We start from the raw sequence: 21,031 nt of genomic DNA on the forward strand, positions 1-21,031 counted from the left end.
TACGTTTGTTTCATTTATTTGTATTTTATTATTTCCCTTCTACGTGACTTTACCGAAAGCACCAGAAGATGAATCCCTGCAGTCACGAAAGCTTTAAATCTAAATGCCACCATTAACATTGTACGTTTGAATTAGCTGGAATAGCACATTCTTGTGGCGAATCGAATTTGTGCTTTGAGCTTCAAGAGGTTTGTTTTTATGCCTACTGTTTTGACAACTAGCATAGAAATGCTCATTAGACAAACGTTTCTGCGTGTGGTCTTCATATAATATTCTAACAGTTTCACAACCCTTGCCAAAACAATGGCACGCAAAGAATGACAAACTCAAGAACTGCTCGGAAGCACTTTATTATTTCAACGAGGAGCCTGTGGTACGATAACCATGAACACGACACCGAATTTCCAAACAAAATGCAGCTAATTTAGTGCGTAGACATAAACACGAAGAACATCACTTCCATGTGAAATATTGTTCCGAGGTTGAATCACTGTAGCCATCAATATGGCTAGGATGAGACGAACCATTTGATTTTTTTTTATGCAGTGCTTCTCAACCTTTCACTCCACAGCACACTTTCGAGCTTGCTCGATATTCGCGGCATACCAAACAATTACTGTGGGCCCGGGTGGGTGAGTGGAATTGTGTTGTAACCAAGATAACTCACGACCCCATGCATATACCCATCAAGTGGCGCTGCCAAAATCCGTGACAAATTTTGTTTCCCTAACTGCTTAAATGTATTCGTGTCTGTGTCAGGGTCTAGGTGTCGTTGTGCATCTCCATGTCTGTGTCTCTGTGCTCGCTAACAGCCCTTGACCCAGCAGTCTGTTAAAGGCTATATGGGGGATCATTTATGTCTGTGTGAGTGTATTTCAACAGGGCCTACATCCCTGCTTTATTGATCTGGTCAAGGCCTATGATATCCTCAGTAGGTCAGGGCTCTGGGTAATTCTTTGTGCTTTCAGGAGTCCTAGACCCCCTCTGCTCACACTCATTAAGGACCTTCATGGTGGTGGGCAGATCCGGGTAAAGCTGCGTGGCCAGGATTCAAAGCCATTTTCTGTTCACCTTGGGGTGCGACAGGGATGTCCTCTGGCCCCGACAGTATTTAACTTCTTCTTTGACCACGTAGTTGGAGAAGATTCCAATGGATGTAATGGTGGAGTTTCCATCTGGTATAGATACACTGGTAGCCTATGCTCGCGTGGGGTCAAGGTTGGCTCTATTGGTCAGCCTTATGTATGCAGATGATCTGGTAATTGCTGGCCCAATCTTAGGAGTTAGATATGCTACTGCTGGACCTAGAGCATGCTACAAAGAGATGTGGCCTTACCATCAGCCCCGCAAAAACAAAGGAGCTGCCTGAGTATTTTATGTCAAATGCACCCCTCCCTCCACTCCCCATGAGCGATGGGGCAGTTGTGGAAAGAGTGGAGAAGTTTTCTTACCTCGGCAGTGTGCTTATGACCAGCTCCGGTTTGGCAGCAGAGGTCTCGCTCCGAATCAGTCGAGCGGCATTATCTTTACATCAGCTGTGTAATGCTGTGTGAAAGCTATGTGCCCTGTCGCTCCATACAAAGCTTGCGAAACATGGAGCCCTCTAAAGCAACACCTGTGCCATTTTGAAACATTCAGGCTAACCTGTCTACAATCCATCCTGGGTTTAACAAGACTGCTGTATCGTGTGAGCTCAAAAATCCTTCAACGATCTGACCACAGTCCTATTAGTGAGCTCCTCCAGCAGGTGATGCTGTGTTGGCTGGATCATGTAGCCTGCATAACGAGCCACAGCATGCCCAAGCAGCTTCTGTTTGGCCGGATAGATGAGGCTAAAATGACATGACACAGGCAAGAGAAGAGATGGACTTAGGTGGTACAGAAGGATGTGGAGCCGATTGGATTTGCCAATGACTGGTACCAGCGGTGTCAGGGTCGACCTCTGTGGAGGAAATTCATAAAGGATTCTACTGGGTAGTTGGAGGCAGTCGTCCTCTAGCAACAACAGAGCGTGGAGGAGCGACGCTCAACGAGTATAGTGCCAGGTGGCTAAGACGGAACAGATGAGAACAGTGGGGACCACAGTTGGTGCAACTACATGTCATCTCAAGTCAGTCAACCAATGGCACATGGGTCTTCCGTGACCTCCTGCCAGCGAGCCTTCGACACTTCCCGTGGCCTCAAATTGTATCTCGCCTGGCACAAGCACAGTAGGTAACATCACCACCACTTTAGTGGCGAATGGAGGTTGTTACTATTGTGTCTGTGTCTCTGTATGTCCGTGTGTCTCCGTGTGTACGAGTATGTGGTTCTCCGTTTGTGTTTCTTCGTGTCTATGTCTCCGCATCTCTGACTCTTCGTATCTGTGTGTCTATTTGTGCGAGTGTATTCGTGTCCACGTGTCTTTGTGTGTGTCTTTGTCTGTGTCTCCGCTTGCTGCTGTGACACACCGGTTATGAAGCGCTGTTTTTAATGTCCTACTCAAATCAACAGAAACTCGCATGGAAATGTATACATCAATTCGCTGTTAGGTACAGACGTCAAAATTCTGGAAAGTTTAAAAGCAAACTCGCACTCCATTAAAATTGTTGCGAACAGGTGAACATGACCATATTTTAATCACTGGCAAAATAACCGATCACATCATTGCCATCACCAGTGCTACTAAAGTTGTTCAGGTTTCAAGCAGTTGGCAGTTTCCATCGGGACAGTCTCCTCAGAGAGGGGCTCGCCTCCTCCATCTGGGGAGCTTGGCACATGGTGGTGTAACACGCGGTGGTCCCACCCAGCTGTGCTGAGACGTCCCGCGCTGCAGTGGGCACCAAGCCAGCCCGTGCACAAAGTCACTGTGAGATCGGTCCTCAAATCTTTATGGATGGGGAGAGGGGGGGGCGGGTTCAGAGGAGAGGGGGGTGGTGTAAATAATTACAAATCTCCATAAGAGGTTTTTGGGTTAGATCGCGTAAATATATAAATGTGTTGTTAAAATCCGCCACCACCCGACACAGCCAACTAGTAAGGGTTGTTACGCAAACAGAACGTGGCCAATTCGTCACTAGTACAGCACACCAGTGTGTTGGAGAGCCAAGCCATAACATTTACAACCCGAGTACGACGTTTCGCCAGTAATTACAACTAGCTTCATCAGGCGACAGCCAGATTTGTGGAGAAGTCTTTCTGTTTCGATTTAAAGCTTTTGTGACTGCAGGGATTCATCTTCTTAGTTCTTTCGGTAAGTCACGTAGAATGGAAATAATAAATTCTACGTGACTTTACCAAAATAACCAAGAAGAATTCTTACCGTTTCGTTCCTTATATAGAGGCATGGATGTGTTGACCACGCTACTGCAGTCTTGCACAATGTGGGGGGGGGGGGGGGGGTATTACTGAGGCAAGCTACATTATGCATGTGCATGATGCGAGCCCTTTGAACTTGTCCTTCCTGTCTATTGTGTTTATTAAAATAACCCTGCGAGCGACGAATTGGCATGTTCTGTTTACGTAACAACCCTTACCAGTTGGCTGTGTCGGGTGGTGGAGGGTTTTAACGGACACATTTATATATTTACGCGATCTAACCCAAAAACCTTTATTATGGATGATATTGGTCGCGAAAGCCTACGTGTTAAAATTACAAATCTCTACGGTGGACAATTAATTCACTTTTCTCAAACCCACCTTTCGACATTGCTAATTCCGTGATCGATTGACAAAACGTGCGTGCTTAAATTGTTATGCTGAAATAAATGCAAATGCTACAACATTGGCATATGAATGCTAAACATTTCTTTTTGGAGTTGTTTTAAATGCATAAACCATCAGTCGATAGTGGTTGAACAGTACATGATAATCCCAAAGGTGGCGTTTTTCTTTGTATTCTCCAACGGTGCACTAAGCTATCATTCCTCTTCCACCTCTTCCAAGACTTGTGAAAATGCTATCCCTCAAGCAGAGATTATATAGCAAGATGAAATGTGTCGACAAGCATTATTTGAGGTGGGGGGTTAGAATATCATCACTTTTTCTGTTGATACACAGTCTATTCTCCACATACGTGCAATTCATGAGGGAAGGTGGATGAGTAGAGACTAAAGCAAACAAGAACCAAGGGGAATTAGAGGTTGGTTTGGTGGACATTTTGTGCAGCAAAAGCATTGCTTCCAGTTACACAATGGATGTGAAAGCTAATGGTGTTATGGAGTGTACCCTTGTTGGGACATGCCGAATATGCTTATATAACTATCCAAATATCAACAATTTATTTTCGCTGCAAAATATACTCAGTCAGGCAATAAACAGTGTACAAATTACAATTAAGTGAATTTTCCAACTTCCAAATACTGTCATTTATTGATAGTAAATAAATAACATATAGGGCATGTTTCCTTGAGAAACAATGTTTTATATTCTAGCAATAATTGTACTACTGTCTATTACTCACACTCAGTAAACATTGGCAGAATAAATTTTACACTGTTCAAATTATTTATCAAACGTTATACAAATGTTATTTTTCTATCTCACCAGATATCGTGCTATTTGCAAAAAGACATCAAATAATCTCAAAGATTTGCCTGTCAGAGATAAACGTCAATCAGCGTAATTATTTCCCGAACATCACTGAACAGTTTCATGGTAGGGCAATTTGATTAATTAAAATGCCAATAATGAATTTCGGTTCCAACCTCAATATTGAAATTAGAAAACCGATATAAAAGACGCTTGCAATAGGGCTATTAGGGAGTCTACCTAGGAACAGCGATGCATATTAATGACCTGATTTATTTTAAACAAAATCCATAATAGCAATAACGTGATGCAAGTAATTACAGCAAAAGTTATAAATTAATCTAAGCAATACATATTAAATGAAGTTTTAGCCATGTAAAATATTTTAATGATCGAATTTTTTACTTGGAAAATGTACAATCTGTCAAAGCTTCACAATTAATTTGCGAATGTATATATTTTTGAAGATGACGATTTACAAACCGCCATTGTGAAAGCCTCAGCATGCTGTGTGTTGCCAACCACGTGGCAGGCACGTGGAGGTTTGGAGAGATGAAACAGTGAGTCAATCGGTTTATTTTGAGTAACACCCGTTTGAGCTAACAAACTCCATTTTTTTAATGGTGAACCGGTCAAAACAGCTCATATGGTAGAAAGTCAATTCGATGCGTATTATTTTACTGGCCTTAAATATCCGTATAAATATTCAATAATCGACGATACCTTCGTGAACACCTTGTATATGGAGTGACGTAAATTGAGTCACTATGGTGTTTAGCGCCAGCTACTGTCACAAGAGTGGAACTGTGCGCCTTGGGCTTCTTTCTGGCACCAGAGTGGGTATGGCATGGAAGCGGGACCCAAGGGGGCATTAGTTCTGGTGACGGTCTGAGGGAGGGACAAGGACGTGACAGTCTGGGTGAACCCAAGAGGGCGCGTGACCGGGACACGGTAGTGAGGGGGCCCAAAAGGGGGCTCGAGGGACACGTGATGCTTGGTCGAGAACCTTCTGGTAAGATCCAGAAGGGGGCATGGCCGAAGGCGGCGTGAGGCCACGCTTGGGAGCATAAAGGGAAGTCCTGAGAGCGATCGAGGCTGTCTGTTGGAATGGAACCCGTCGGTGCTACGTCTCTTTGATCGTCGGTCTTCGGTCTTTACGCTCGGCTTCGTGGGTCAGGCAGTATGTTACTGACTGACCCCGTTATGTAGTTACCCCATTGTGGTATAGTTACCCCGTTGTGGTCTAGTAAACCAAGTGTACGTTTATGCAGTTACCCTGTTGGGGTGTTATAATAAACGTGTTGCCTCCAAGTTCAAGTGTGTGTCTCCGTTAAGAACACTACATATAGATCCCACAACATCCCCAAGTGTGCACGACACACAAAGTACTCACATTTTCTTCAGATCATTTTCCACGTCGGTTACAGCCACGAGACAGTCATCACCCGAGGAGGCAAGGAGAGATGGGCTATGAAATAAAACACAAGTTGTATAGCTCAGTAACGGTGAGTTCAGAAGGTAAAATTTCTGAAACAAGGATAAATAATGGGAAATGTTTACAGTAAAATTTTCATATCCTCAAGCTTTACAAATTGATGTTATCCTAACACATTCTCATAGAGATGAGGCCATTTCGTCAGACCTCAATCCGTAAATCCAGCACATTAAATCACATTGACGTTAAGCAATTCGAGTCATGCGCTGTATAATTGTAGTCATATTTTCTCCCTTTACAAAAAAGTTGACTTGGAAATTTTGAACAATAAAAATGTAATGGCATAAAAGCCTGGTTTATCAGCCACTTAACTGCTTTTCTCAGCTTCCATGGAGGAGAATGCCCAAAGTTACTTGAACATACGGCAATTTGATCTCTTAGTATTAATTACAAAAAATGTTAAGAAAAAAACACCAAGAGGCCCTAGGATCGGCGGGATCTGGACCAGTTCTTGAAATAAAATCTTGAATTATCACGCGCAAATGAGTCTGTACAAAATCTCAGCTCGTTTGGCTCCGTAGATCCGATGAGATTAAGCGTCAAAGATTTGAAAGATTATTAAAAGACAACAGGGAAAGTTAAATAAAAGTGTGCAATAAAAAGCAATCATTGGACAACGTTCTTAGGAATTCACCATAAGAAACATGTACGAGAACAGGCCTGACATAGCTAATATTGCCTACCGAGTGAGAACAATAAAACATTTTCAAGATATATTTACCATTTCAAGAAATAGTGAAACTTTAGCGGTATGTTAAATAATATTAATATTGGGAAAACGGTAATAAGTTTTTTTCTTGGTATTTTTGGATGGAAATTATATAACGCGTCGTTAATCTTGGGTGTAAACCACAGGCGTAAACCTTTAATTAGATAAAATTAAATTACTGCCCAGCACTTTACCTGTTTTAATTATATTTTTATGGTCACTAATAACACGAAAGCATTCAAACATTTTTGTTAGTGTATCCTGGGAAAACTGTATTTCCGCTAATGGCAGGACACAACTTGACCATCTGCCAAATCTTCTAATGCCAACACCAGTGGCACCTTGCAACTGTAATGCTTCTTCGAGTCACATCTGTCACTGCCAAACTTTGGCACACACTCTCACCTTGTGTGGCTGCTGCATGTTATTAAAATTTAGAAAATACTGAGAATGGGAAAAAAAACACTTTATTTTTGCGATTCAAAGTCACAGCCATCTCGCTTCTAGAAACAAAAACACAGCATTGTTGTGCTGTGATAACATTGTCGAATGACACTCGACCGTAAGCCTTGAGAGCTCGCAAGCATTACCACATGCAGCCCCAGGAACACAGAATCGTCTGTGTGGAAATGTATCTGTATTCATCCTGCTAGTGTCAACCGCGCTGGTATTTTAATGAAAGGGGAAACACGTGGTTACCAAAATCAAGCAATGGACCCTGAAAAGTGCATGAGGTGCTTCAGACCCCGAATGAACATAAAAAGTGCCGTTTGAAGTCAAGATGCATACCTAACGTTATCAAATACTCGACAGAATAATCCTTTCACATGCCATTATTTACAAGACAAATACATACATTGTCCTGGTAATCATCCACAACCCTAAAGTACATCTTTTATTTGTGTGCCTATTTTGCAAGTTCAGTAAAATGAACACCTGTGTACTTTATTATGCTGACATCCACAGACATTTCAAAGAGAAGCTAATACAAAGTGGGAGATCACCCACCAACATTCTTCTTCTTTCTATAAATGGCAAGGTTTACAAACACACACCAATCTCTCCTCTCCTGCTGGTCACATCAGCGTTCCACTTTGGGCAGCGATTTCTGGCTTGCTGCGACATCAAATTTATCGCGCACGCAGCTTGGACGAGGTTGTGATCTTGGGAAGACTGCACAGTTGAGTTTGTTCTTTGGACTTGGCACGACTCTGTCTGTCCCATGTGGCTGGCAATGAGTTCACACTGATTGCAGTGGTGTTGCACTGACGCTAAGCCTGCATCACAAGAGGACCCTAATGTGATCTCTACACATACACCAATGACACCAAAATAGTGAACAGAGTGCTGTTAATTGCCATGACAGATGTTAAAAATCACAGCTTCCAACACAAGAAAATTAAATAAACCTACACCACCCTGCCATTTAGCCCAACATTTATTTGAAGTGTGAGCATTTCCGGCCTTGTCAGTTCGACGATACAAGTAATTTTGCATAATTAGATAAGTAAAAATAACTCTGAATAGGAACTCTTTATAAATGCTGTAGAGATTATATATCAAGCAAATGAAAACTAGAAATTGGTGCTCTATGACTGAATTAAGCATTATTTAAGCACTAGATAATAGAAAGGTTATACAACAAACTATGCATGCGAGACAAACCGTATCTATATGATGTGCACATGGGAAAACCATTTAAATAAAAGCTGCATTGTAGATTGGGTATCAAAGTTGTTAAATAATAACTCAAATTTGCAAATTTCAGGCAGGCATAATTATATGGTGAAAGGTTTCATAGAATTCAAGGCCATGCATGAACTTTGCTGGGGGACTATTTAATAAATCACCACTGCAGGCCCATTATAATGTACTACAAAGTACATTGAGGACCCGCACACCAATGGAAAATGTTTACAATGGCACTAAAAGCACTGTGTTAAAGAACAGATCCCAGCGGCAGGGTTTAGGCAAATGTGCAGCAGGCACACATTTCTAATGCAGAACCTTGTTTTGTGCAAAGCGCTAGGGATGGTTATTAAAGTGCAAATAGCCACATAATTTCCCACTGGACCTATATCAGAAACCCTGAAAATGTTTACATTATTTATATGCACGGCTACAAGCTAGCCCAGAACATAATGAACAACTGGATGGCATGTTATTGCATATAAACATAAGGTACAGCGATATGACGAAGTGCTAAATGACGGAAACACCAATATTTAAACACAAAACAAAAAAACACTTTATAGCAGTATTAGACGTACATACAATTCATTTACACACGAATAAGTCGTTTATATATTATGCATTAATACACTCAGGAAATGTTATTAAAGTTCATGAAGGTTTAAGTGTTAGAGCAAAAATAATGCTTTAAGTTTTCTTCACAAAATCCTTTTAATATCAATATCGCTTCCAAAAGAATGACCTTGATTATTTTGTTGTCTGCAATTTTGATAAATACATGCAAATTTTACATTCAATTTAATAGTTATCTGTAGCCTAATTATTTCAGGTATTTACACACAATATGTTTGCATTTATTTGTATTACTCATCAGGGAATGACATTTGAAGCATTTTTTGTGGAAATGTAAAGTGACTTTTCATCGTCAGCCATGATCTCTCCACCGCTGGATGAAGGTCTCCACATGTTCTCACCAACTCCCCAGTCCCACGATGCAACAATCCATCCAGCACTTGCACACACACTTATTTCATAGCTCCATCTCTGCCGCAAACGCACTGTCAGATTGTGTTCCTACCTTGGATGAAATGCCTTAATTATTCTTAACCACAGGCCACATCTCCCCATCTAGTGAGATGCCCTGCCCCAAATCTCACTTGACGTGAGCAGGGCAGTTGGCAGTTGCGAGCACCAGGTGTGATGCTGCAAGAACACGTTAAGAGATCGTCTTTTGATGACACACGTAACAGCGAACACTTTTAGCGCCCGTATCAGGGGCAACTCCTCTGATCGAAATGACCAGCTTTCTAAAGGACCAAGTCTGCAGGAGCAACATAACTGGCAGTATAGGTTTTTGCATCCCACGTAGTACGTGGGTTCCATCACGTGCACGAGTTGGAACTAAAAAAAGCAATACCAACCAAGACACGATGGCAAGTCACTTAATTAGGTGGCTCTTACACGGAACATTGTGGGATCTTGAATGTCCACAAGCAGACAAAGATGCATGCTAAATGCGTGCTATAAACAATATCGCATGCACAAAAGCAAACAATGGTTTGCACAGCAACCTTGCGTTGCTACTCCAATTTAAAATAATTGCAAGTGAAATGGTTAAAAAAAATGTATTTTTTTGTCTTACCCAAAGGACGTGGGAGCTGAATGACTTTGGGGCAAGTAGCCCAGAAATCCGTGCCACCAACTTGCTAATTAGTGCTGCACTATTAAACCACGCTGCATTGTAATATTTACCCACTGGAATTCCTCCTGAAATGCTGGCTGCTTCTCAAACCAACTAATAATGCCGTTCCCACAAAGGGGCAAGCCGTTGAACTAAACTAATGTACTGTATGCAGTGTATATGAAGAGGATCAAATAAACAGTAAAATGTCTTGCAGCCATCAATTGAACTTCTATAATGCTTCAAAACGAATGTACGAGGTGCATTTGTTAAGGTGCACATTCTTAGAATGTATCATTAAAACATAAGGACTTGCATAAAACATTTATTCCAGACGTTATGCTCATGATGGGAAGGAGCGATGGGAATGTATTCCGTTTTATTGTGCTGAAATCGTTTAAGATGTCCCTCCAGTTGTAATCTATCAATAATATTTGATGCATTTTAATCACCCTTTAAGTATATTTTAAAGGATCATGCTAAGCTAGGGAGCATAATAAGAACTAGACAGACCTCTTACCGATATCTTCATTTACTAATTACACACCAGTCCCATTTTGAACATTGACCACCACGCGCTGGTCAATGCAGGTCAGTGAAGGCGGGGAGGATAGATCTTGGAGCACAGTACAATGGATTTTGCTGCACGACCCCCTGCTGATAGCGGAGCCCTAATGCAGCCTACAACCTCTGCTTGATGCATTGCAGTCACAAATCCAAGCAATATACAGGCTCAACCCCACTTAACATAAACATCTCTTCATATTGGCCAATTGGAAAAGATCACGAACCCTCTTTGTGGAAACAGTGGCGCAACGCCCTTCTAAGCGCAAGCAGGGATTGAGCACTTTAAGCCACAAACTCAAAGTGAGGGAACTGGGAGTGAGACCAAATGGTCCCCCTTCCTACGGAGATTAAAATTAGGTGCATGGGTGAGGAGGTCGGGAGGTGGGGATGGGTGTAGGGGGGGGGGCTGCGCCCCTTGGCCAGGAACGGGCGAGAGTGGAGCATTGCTCAGTGGGAGCTTGGTACTCAAGTTCACATGCTGTGTGTATATTCATTTATTTGCAGGGTTTCTCTTTTTCTCACGTGCTTTTCCCTTTCTCTTTCCCTTCTCCCACTCCTTCTCCCCACCCTCCCTCCATCCCCCTATCCCTTTTCTTCCCCCAGTATGTCCGTTACTCTCCCCCTTACCTACCCCATCTAAAGCTTCATGCCACCACACGTGGTCGCCACTTGGGGTGGGGCAGCGAGCCCAATTTTTACACCTTCATGGGGCCCTCTCGCGCCAATATCGAGTTGCTGTTCACGGAGCTTCTGTCCCACCCACTCCCCCCCCTCCCCCCCGTTTTGCGATAAACGTATTGTACCGGGCTCGCGTTGAGTTACAATAAAAACATGAAAAAAGCGTCATCATATATCATATCATTAAATATAGCCACACGCATGCGTGCTTGTGATCCAGCGCTTTAGAGGCAAGGGTTGGTGGATCACTCAGAGATGTGAAGCTTCCCATTCCGCTCGGCTTTGAGATGACCGGGAAATGGTTCGTGAACTTATCATTGCAAACCTTTTGAGTGTTATCCCTTCATATGCGTGGGTTTTCTCTGTGTACACACACATCTCGATGCAGGACCCTCCTAACAGTCTTGAGTTTCAGTGAGGCTTTCTTGGGTAAATACAATTCTTAGATTTTTCTTTTGGGAGGGGGGGGGGGGAGTTTATTACAGGTATATGCTTTAAAATATTAAGGCACACACCACCTCTCCAGCACATGCATTCATGACCCCCGCCCTACCCCTAAGCACACGCCAACCCCCACTCCCCACGCCTTTACCCATTCTCCAGCCTCACATTTCATCTCCTGCACTAACCCCTCCACCACCCTCCCCTCACCCTTCCTCACCCACGCATTTCTCAACCCCCGGCTCACCCGAACCACCATACACATACTAATTTCCCTGAGAATGGAACAATGTTACTTATATTTCTTTCAAAGAAAATATTTTCGTTTCATTAAACAAACAAAAAAATATCGTTGAAAAAAATACTCATCTCTGGCCAGAATGGCATCATTGGTAAGCGGAGTGATTCTTTTCATGGCGATTGGTTTGGGAGGGGGTTTTTATAGCCGTTGCAAAACCCTGAGAAATGTTCACAGACAGGAACGGATGCACATAAAAAAAAATCCCAGCCTTCGCTTGGAGTGTCTTAATGGCTCCCTTAAATATTGTTTGTAGCGTTGGTGTTGGAGCGGGGCAGTCCGTCATTTTTGTGAATACTTTGAGAGCATAAATGTTGGGTTTTTTCCTTTGGGCTAACAAAAGCGGTTGTTTTATGTTTTAATAATAATAAAAGTCTGTGAAGTGTTTTACTTATTTATATGACCAGAAGTTATTTTGGTGTTACGAACTGAATTGTAAAAGACCAAAATAATAATGATATTAGTAAACTGATTTTGGTGTACAAACATCAGCAATTTCTCGACCACATCAATTCCATACACCCAGCCATCAGATTCACCATGGAAGTCGAAAATGATGGCAAGCTACCCTTTTTGGATGTCCTAATCAAAAGGAGACCTGATGGTTCAATGAGCCACTCTGTCTACAGGAAAGCCACCCACACGGATGCTTATCTAAAACCGGATTCCCACCACCATCCATCCCAGAAGAATTCCCTCATCAAGACTCTATATCATAGAGCCCAATGCATCTCCGACCATGAACACATTTCCAGTGAACTCAAACACGTACGCCAAGCTCTTAAGGCTAATGGTTACTCCGACTACACAATCCGCAAAGCCATCACTCCAACCATCAAGAAGGATCCTGTTGAGGAGCCTTTCAAGACCATCACCTTACCCTACATTGCTGGGGTCACAAAAAAGATCTCCAAAATCCTGATTAAACACAAGATCCAGGTCCGATTCAACACAGTACATAAAATCCGTGATCTGGTCCCGTCTGTAAAAGATGTGGTTCCAGACATACAGTACCCTGGCGTCTACAAACTAAGTTGCCTCTGTGGTAGCAGTTACATTGGAGAAACCAAACGACATGTCTCGGACCGCATCCGTGAACATAAGGCAGACCTGAAACACGGTAGGACAAACACCTCAGCCGTGGCAGATCACTGTTACAATTCAGTGGGCTCACATGACATTGACTTCTCCAAGACAGAGGTTCTCTGCAAGCCATCTGGCTATCATGAGAGATTCGTTCATGAGGCGATCCACATATACAAACACAGAGACAATTTCAACCGAGAAGATGGATTCTGGCTTAGCAATCATTGGAAGGACGTAATAAACCATTTCGGATCTTAACTGATTGTGTTCACGTTAACGGTGACTTTCAGACCGCGTTCCACTCACTGGCATGGTGCAGTGTGCAGAGTAATGTATGGTGTCGTAATTGTACAGTAAACATATAGCAGTATGATACACATTAGGGTGGGTAGAATAATACATAGTGTTATATTAAAATGGATAAGGCAGCAAGTGCAGCAGCAGCAAGTGCAGCAGCAGCAGCAAGTGCAGCAGCAGCGGCAACTGCAGCAGCAGCGGCAACTGCAGCAGCAGCAGAAACTGCTGCAGCAGCAGTAACTGCAGCTCCCTTTGATGCTGTTAATCCTGCATAATGCACATGCATATGCAGTACTAATCACATTCCTGCATTTCCCATAAATATGCTAAATTCCTTTTGATATGCAAATTCCTTTGTCAATGCGCCCAGCTTATATATATGCTCCAAGCTCGTGTGCTGTTTCATTCAGACTCTGTCGCCTCGACGGACCTGGTTTTCACCTGAGGACGGCTGCTTGCGTTGTGGCCGAAACGTCGTGAGAATTGTTTTATTATGTTTTATTTTTATTATTTTATTACTTCCCTTCTACGTGACTTTACCGAAAGAACCAAGAAGATCAGCAAGGCAACTTCTGCAATTGCACTGTACGGGTCAGTAAGACTAAAGCCCACAGTCACTCCCAAGGTTATTTATGTGCAAGCAAATCTCATTATTCTTATGCTATGCCCCCAATGCTCCCCAAACCACCCCCTCCTCTTCTCCCATGCAGCTGATATTACAAGCTGCTGCAATCATACTATCGTGTTTGCTTGTTTATCATGCCAATGGTGTTAAGGAAGGCCCCCATGCGTTGCAACATTTACTCCCACATTTTTTCCACATTCAGCATTGAGTCCTAACATTACATATTACGGATGGACAACTCATAGGATAATCAATGAAATGGGCTCTACATTCACTTGTTATCCAGAGCATAGCTGAATTTTGCATCACTCCAGTCTGTAATTGACAAACATCTATCATAGTCAAGCAATTACTTCACATTTGTAATGGCCCAATCTCCATTTTATCATCTTCCTTCTAATTAAATCTCTTTAATCCTTTTGCCCGAGGCAGAACATTAATCCCACTTCCCTTTGGCTTATTATCATGGCCATAAACACCTCTTAATCCAGTTTACTTCATGCCTTTTACAACTGCGTGTGCGGGCAGACTAGAAAAAAACTGCCGAAACGAATTTTAATTGGGAATCTTGAATGTCACAGCTAAGCCTAAATAATTATTAAAGGATTCCTTTATTTTAACATTTACAACAAACGTGCTAACTCATGTTCAAAGTAAACTTGTTTATTTTGATGAACTAAACAGCTAGTGTAATAAACTTCAAATTAGTATTTAAAGTGTGTATTTCACAATCACCGTTAGAATGTATTTCCAATGTAGATTCGCCTTCACCAAATCGCACACACCAGTGTGGTAAAGTATGATCATACAACCCCCAATGACTATCTCCACACATATAAAAGGCAAAGTAGTGAATATGTGTGTCTATTAAAAATGTTTAGCGTACTTCCCGACATGCAACAAACTTGACATTTGCCATGTGGGTACTTTCCAGACTGTACACCATGCAAACATTTTTTTTTGGGGGGGGGGAGCTCAATAATGCATATATTTTTTGCACGGCAAGTGAGCTGTGACGTCAAATCTGTCACGTGACCCGCGCATGTGGAAGCGTAACGCATTGTAGTGTAGCGGTTAGCGCGCAGCGCGACGAACCCAGCGACCCGAGTTCGACTCCCGCTCACGACCACCACCGGTGACGTTTATTTCAACCGGTCCTGGGCCTCCCCTAGGTCGACTCAGCCTCAAACGAGTAACTGTTGTCATGTGAACACAGACAAAGGCGGCCGGGTGTGGTGAATTCAAGTCCCGGGCGAAGCCAGGTAGTACAGCTAGTCAGAGATAAACCGCAATGGCTGATGTTGATGTTCACCATTTTAATGCTCTTCAAAATTAAGCTGAACAATATATATTTGCCAATGTTGGAGCAACAATGCAGCATTGTCATTCAGCAGCACAAGTAGTTGTAATCATGCGGAGTTACCAATTTAGTACAGTTACATTTTTGTTACCAAATGTATTATTTATATTTCCGTTTCAAGCAACCACATTAAGTTAGAAACAATCAGATAAAACAACTAAAATATAAAGCCGGGTAGGATTCATTGTGAACTTATGTACAGCTCAACCAAATACAGTTTTTTAGGGTTTTCCAATAGAATGGGCCAGCCACTAATGTGAGGTTTTAATAGGATGTGCCGAATAAAGCCCACCAAATGGCATCTATATTGAAATCTTTGTGCTGCTAATTAAGGCCAACGTCTGCTGTTTGTAAATGTGGCACCAGTCAGCAAATGGATGTGTTCTTTGCTCCTCTTATCAGGGGACAAGCTGTTCTGTTGAAAAACTGTTTCTATAATGTAAACTAAAATTCTCCACGTGTCTAACAAAAAATTCACGGCAATTGCACGTTTTGTATATCCAGCTGAATATTACCAAATTATGTTTCGTGTTTTGACAAAGGGCATGGTTCCTTATGCGGTAGTATTAAAATTACACGAGACTTTTTGATTTAAAGCTATCGTGACTGCAGCGATTCATCATATTCTTGGTTCTTTCGGTAAAGTCACGTAGAAGGGAAATAATAAAACAATAAAAATATAAAACAATAAAACATGTCAAATTTTCTTGCTGTGGATTTCACACCTGATGATGGTTGCTTGTGTTGCAGTCGAAACGTCGTGATAATTTTTTATTGTTTTATATTTTTATTGTTTTATTATTTCCCTTCTACGTGACTTTACCGAAAGAACCAAGAATATTACACAACACGTTAACATTGTACAGGCAGTCCTCGAACCTACGTCAGCTTACTTTCCTAGAGAAGGTGCCGCAAGTCAACACGGTGTAAATCGAGACTGATTTTCCCAGACATATTTTTCTAAATAGGGGGGTTATGTTCCTGACCAAAGGTCCAATATGAAACGTTTTAAAGATGTGAATATAAATAACATATTTAATAAACTACCAACCATATTTAAATTACAATAGTAGCGTTTAGAAAGTTCTTACCTCGATCCTTCACAATTCTTGGCTTATTTGGACTAAATACGGTAATGGCCTTTCTGCTACGTTTCTTTTCAACACCATCACCAGAGCACCCACCTCTCCTTTTAGCAGCCGTTTTAAGGGACGAAATTAATAAATAAATGCTTCGAAATGCAGAGGTTTAGCGCCAGAGCGCCGCATCGGCAAGCAGACTGAGCAACGTACTGGCATGCATGTATGTTTGTGCGCAGAACCGGTGCCTGAGTTGGCGTCGTGTCGTGTGGGCCCGACCGGCACAATAAACAACACAGGTGTGGCAATCGGCGACCTGCCATACGTGCGGATTGACGCAAGTCAAGTCGAGGACCACCGGTATTCGTTGAAATGTATCTCCATTGCAGTGGAAATGGTCGACCGCTGTAAGTAAACCCTTAAAAGTCCACAGACCACCATGCACCAATAATATGTTTTTTTAATTAACAAGACTCTAAATCGTAGTGTCTGCAACAGTTCCGTGGATCACTTCCCATGGGGGGCCTTGTGTGAACCACCAGTGCTCTAGAGCAGTTGCTTCTCAACCCTCTTCATTCCATGGCACACTATGGAGCTTTTGTTCGATCTTCGCGGCACACGGAACCAAAACGCCACTGTGGGAGGGGTTGGATGGAAATGCATTGTGGAAGCAGCTTGCCCAACTGCCCATGCGTGACCAAGGGGAGTTGAGAGCCGGGGGTGGGGGATGACGGCTCTCTGCTGCACTGCGTCGCGACCAATACAGAGGGGAGGGCTGGAGGTGGGGGGTGGAGACGGTATTGGCCACTGATCCGGCATGGTTGAGAGTTCAGCTCTCCTAGCTTGTTAACAGTGAGCGTTTTTACTTTGCTACAATAAAAAAAATACCACGGCACACACCTTGCTAAGCACTGCTCGAGTGTATGCGATGGTATTCAAAACAATTAAATTTAGTCATTACAGGCACTTGGTGCCCACCTCAAAAGCCTACTCTGTACAAATTCTGTGGCCCTGCGGGATGATGCTATACAAACTGAAGACATTTGTGGATAGTGGCATCGACGTTAAGCAATGACATGGTTTGATACAAAATGTACAAAGATACATCTGATGAAGTTTATTGGCGTAACATATACAACTTACTTGTGAGGACAGAAAGAAAGTCTGAAGATGCTCCTTGAATGGACTTGAGCTGACTTGAAGGATGTGGTTGGATTTCCCAGGTCTCTTAAACCAATGTGACCCAATTCTGTCCCTAAAAATCACAAGAGGAAACAAAAGAATAGACATTTGACCCAGTTGTAAAAATAAAATCTCCTTCAATTCAATATCCCATTTCGTTCATTTATACATACACAATACATTTCTATTTTACATTAACTGAAATAAGTAAAATCAACAATTATGGGAATGTTGGAGAAACATCTCTACAATTATCACACATTTCCCTTCTATAATTATCTATCTTACCTTTCATTATGCATTGCAATATAACGTTTAAAAAATGGACATGGTTAATCTGTGTCAAATTGCATTAATCTTTACCAAAACACTCCCAACAAAAGTTAATTATGAAAAGGAGCATTATCTCGATGTGATAAATTAACGATTTGCTATGGTGCAGATGCAGTAGGTTCAATGATAAATATTAACATGTGTGACATTCCAAGGAGATGGAATTTTTTGTAATGCTGTTGAGAGTATTGATACACAAGTCAAGTGGTTTAATCGAACTTTCAAAAAACCAAGTTTGGCTTCTTTAAAATTAAGTAGCTCGGTAAAATACGGAAACTTTAAAGCAAATATTATTTTTTATTAGCCATCAAGATAATATCCTCTACACGATCCCAATGCCAGTGGTTCCCCCACAAAATATGGAACCTCAAATTAAAATAAGTTGAGAATTGTTAATAAACTCTGAATAGTTGTTGTCTGTTGCATAAACATGGTTAGTATGTACTGCACACATGTTCCATGGGGAAGTTGCCCAGACACTATTTTATGATATCAAATACAATTAGCATGGCATTTGTATTTTTAATCCCATCCTGGCCTGTTTGCAGTGCAAGCACCCAGGTGTCCCATTGGCTTGAAGGTACGAAGGTTTTTCAATAATGAAACAGGGTTTTACTAAAGTCACGTAGAATGGAAATAATAAAATAATAAAAATAAAACATAATAAAATAATTCTCACGACATTTCGGCCACAACGCAAGCAGCCGTCCTCAGGTGAAGAACAGGTCTGTCGAGAAGACAGAGTCTGAAACGTCGTGAGAATTATTTTATTATGTTTTATTTTTATTATTGTATTATTTCCATTCTACGTGACTTTACCGAAAGAACCAAGAAGATGAAACCCTGCAGTCACGAAAGCTTTAAATCGAAATTTAGGGTTTTACTAGTTCTACAACCTATGGCAGTGCGATTTGAATAAAAACTGCACAAATGGGGTCTGAGCCTGGTATTAAAGTGCAATATTTTGTAGCTTTTTTTTATAAATTGAACTTTTTCTTTTCAACCTCAAAAGGACAGCAAATGTATAAAAGCCTTCTGCTTTTCTAATGTTTAGTTGAAGGAACTGCCATCTTTGATCATGTGATATACCTATAAGTATAATGTGGGAAAAATAATATCTGCACATGAGTACCATAGTCAAACTCCATTGACAATGTTTACTAAAATCTTACTGGAATAATCAAATGGTATACGAATAACTTTTTTTGCACAGTACGTAGCCAACAGTGCTAAACAGATGTGTGAGGAAAGGACAACAAACTAAACACAAACATGCATCCCTGCAAATTTGAAAGATGCAGCCCTACAAATTATTTCTCAAATGCTGGCAGAGGTGCCTCGACTACAGGCAGCTCTAGAGAACCCCTCTAGAAATCATAGTTAGCGGAATAAAAGTCCCTATACGCATTGAATCCCCATCAATTAGCGATGTCAACTGTTCCAAGAATATATAAATAATGCCTTTAAAGTGCCTTTTATTGTGTAATTGAATAACAAGTCAATCATTTTCGGAAAAATCAAAAGCACCTGCCCAACATAATTTGACAAGACAAGGTATAAGTTATAGTTTCATCTTAAATTATATAGGACACCTACATTTTGAATTAGGCAGTTAGCTAGAGTGCAGAAGAAAAATCTGATTCTTTTGTTTTGGCTATTACTAACAATGACATATATGAGCTCTACATTGCAGCTGGCATATGTTCACAATAACCCTTTGCAAAATAGCGTAAAACTTGTAATTCTCCTTTTGGAAAACTATAAAAGAATATTTTCCTTATGTCACTTCTTTCTGCTGAATTATAAAAACAGGACTTAATGTCGAATGCTTTGAACAGTTTGTATATTTTTTCACAAAATAAAAAAATAATGTTTAAACCTGTAAACAAAGAATGGATGCATGATATTTACATTCAGAATTAAAACCCAAAAGCAGGGAACATATTTAATTTGTTTTGCTAATGCATGCATATCAAGTCAAGCTTACACTTAAGTTACTGGGATTCAATCCAAAGTGTCGACATTTTAACCTTATAATGCTTAAGTCCATGGAGATTTTCAGCTAGGGTATATTAATATTATTCTACAAAAGTCACAGGAGTGGCAATTGCAGTGATATAAGTAAAATGCAGAAAATGTAAGTAAAATCAAATTAGAAAGTGGCAGCTTTGGGGAATGACTAATGGGAATACTTTAACCGTCATAAGCGGCACTAGATTAGCTTAATCAAGGCCCATTCGCGTGGCACTGCCTTTGAAACGAGCAACTCTTTGCAATCCATACCGCCCAGGGTTCATCTGACCTTTTCAAACGGCGGATTAAAATTCAATGTCAGACCTGACTTAACAAACCCCAACACCCTCAGGTTGTGCACTACACACAGGAATCATCTCCTCTTGTCAGATACGACAAGGTGACCCAGCACTTTGAAATCACAGTGGTAAATAATACTTTTACATGTAAATATATTGCTACTGAAGAAGTATTTGAAGCTGTTAATTTGAATTGTAAATAAGGGGACATTTTTTTCTAATTTCATTTTTATAAATTTTGTAAAGTATTCTTTTGTTTGTAAATAATAACAATAAAACACAGAGGTGGCTGGGTGCCACAGAGGTTAGAGTGCTCAGCCGGCAATGCTGAGGTCCTGTGTTCGAATCCAGGTTAACGCTGAGCGTTATTAACCTGTTTAGTAAGTGTATGGTCTCGGCTTAGTTACCAATAACTGAACAAAAAAGCCCTCATCAGAATACATTTGGTTCCGCACTTCATTTGGATAAATACCATCTCTGAAAATGAAAAATATAATTCTGTCATGTAACAAAGATTCCTCTCTGTTACAGGTTGGGTGCGAAAGCGCTGTCCCCTAGTGTGGATAAGTGGTCAGATATTCAGAGGCAGTTCTGTGAAAACTTCTTCTGTGGCCCATTCCCAAACATGTGATAATGCTCTGCGGTGACCATTGCGAATGGATTCTTCGTCTCATCACATAATAGTGA

The 21,031-nt window shown here is 41.3% G+C and overlaps 1 protein-coding gene across 1 annotated transcript in view; it reads right to left on the reverse strand.

Annotated features, from left to right (window-relative positions):
* Window positions 1-334: 334 nt before the first annotated feature.
* The window catches only part of LOC133350266 (methylosome protein WDR77-like), a 58,216-nt gene continuing 37,519 nt past the window's right edge, over window positions 335-21,031 (reverse strand). Inside the window, 4 exon segments of the mRNA XM_061564430.1 lie at window positions 335-2,811; window positions 2,813-2,867; window positions 5,903-5,977; window positions 17,661-17,772. Coding sequence (XP_061420414.1) covers window positions 2,665-2,811; window positions 2,813-2,867; window positions 5,903-5,977; window positions 17,661-17,772 — 389 coding nt within the window. The 3' untranslated portion in view covers window positions 335-2,664.

The sequence above is a fragment of the Lethenteron reissneri genome, chromosome 33 (genome assembly GCF_015708825.2).
Source record: "Lethenteron reissneri isolate LAM-NWPU_2019-01 chromosome 33, ASM1570882v1, whole genome shotgun sequence".
In the NCBI taxonomy this organism is placed as follows: Eukaryota; Metazoa; Chordata; class Hyperoartia; order Petromyzontiformes; family Petromyzontidae; genus Lethenteron; species Lethenteron reissneri.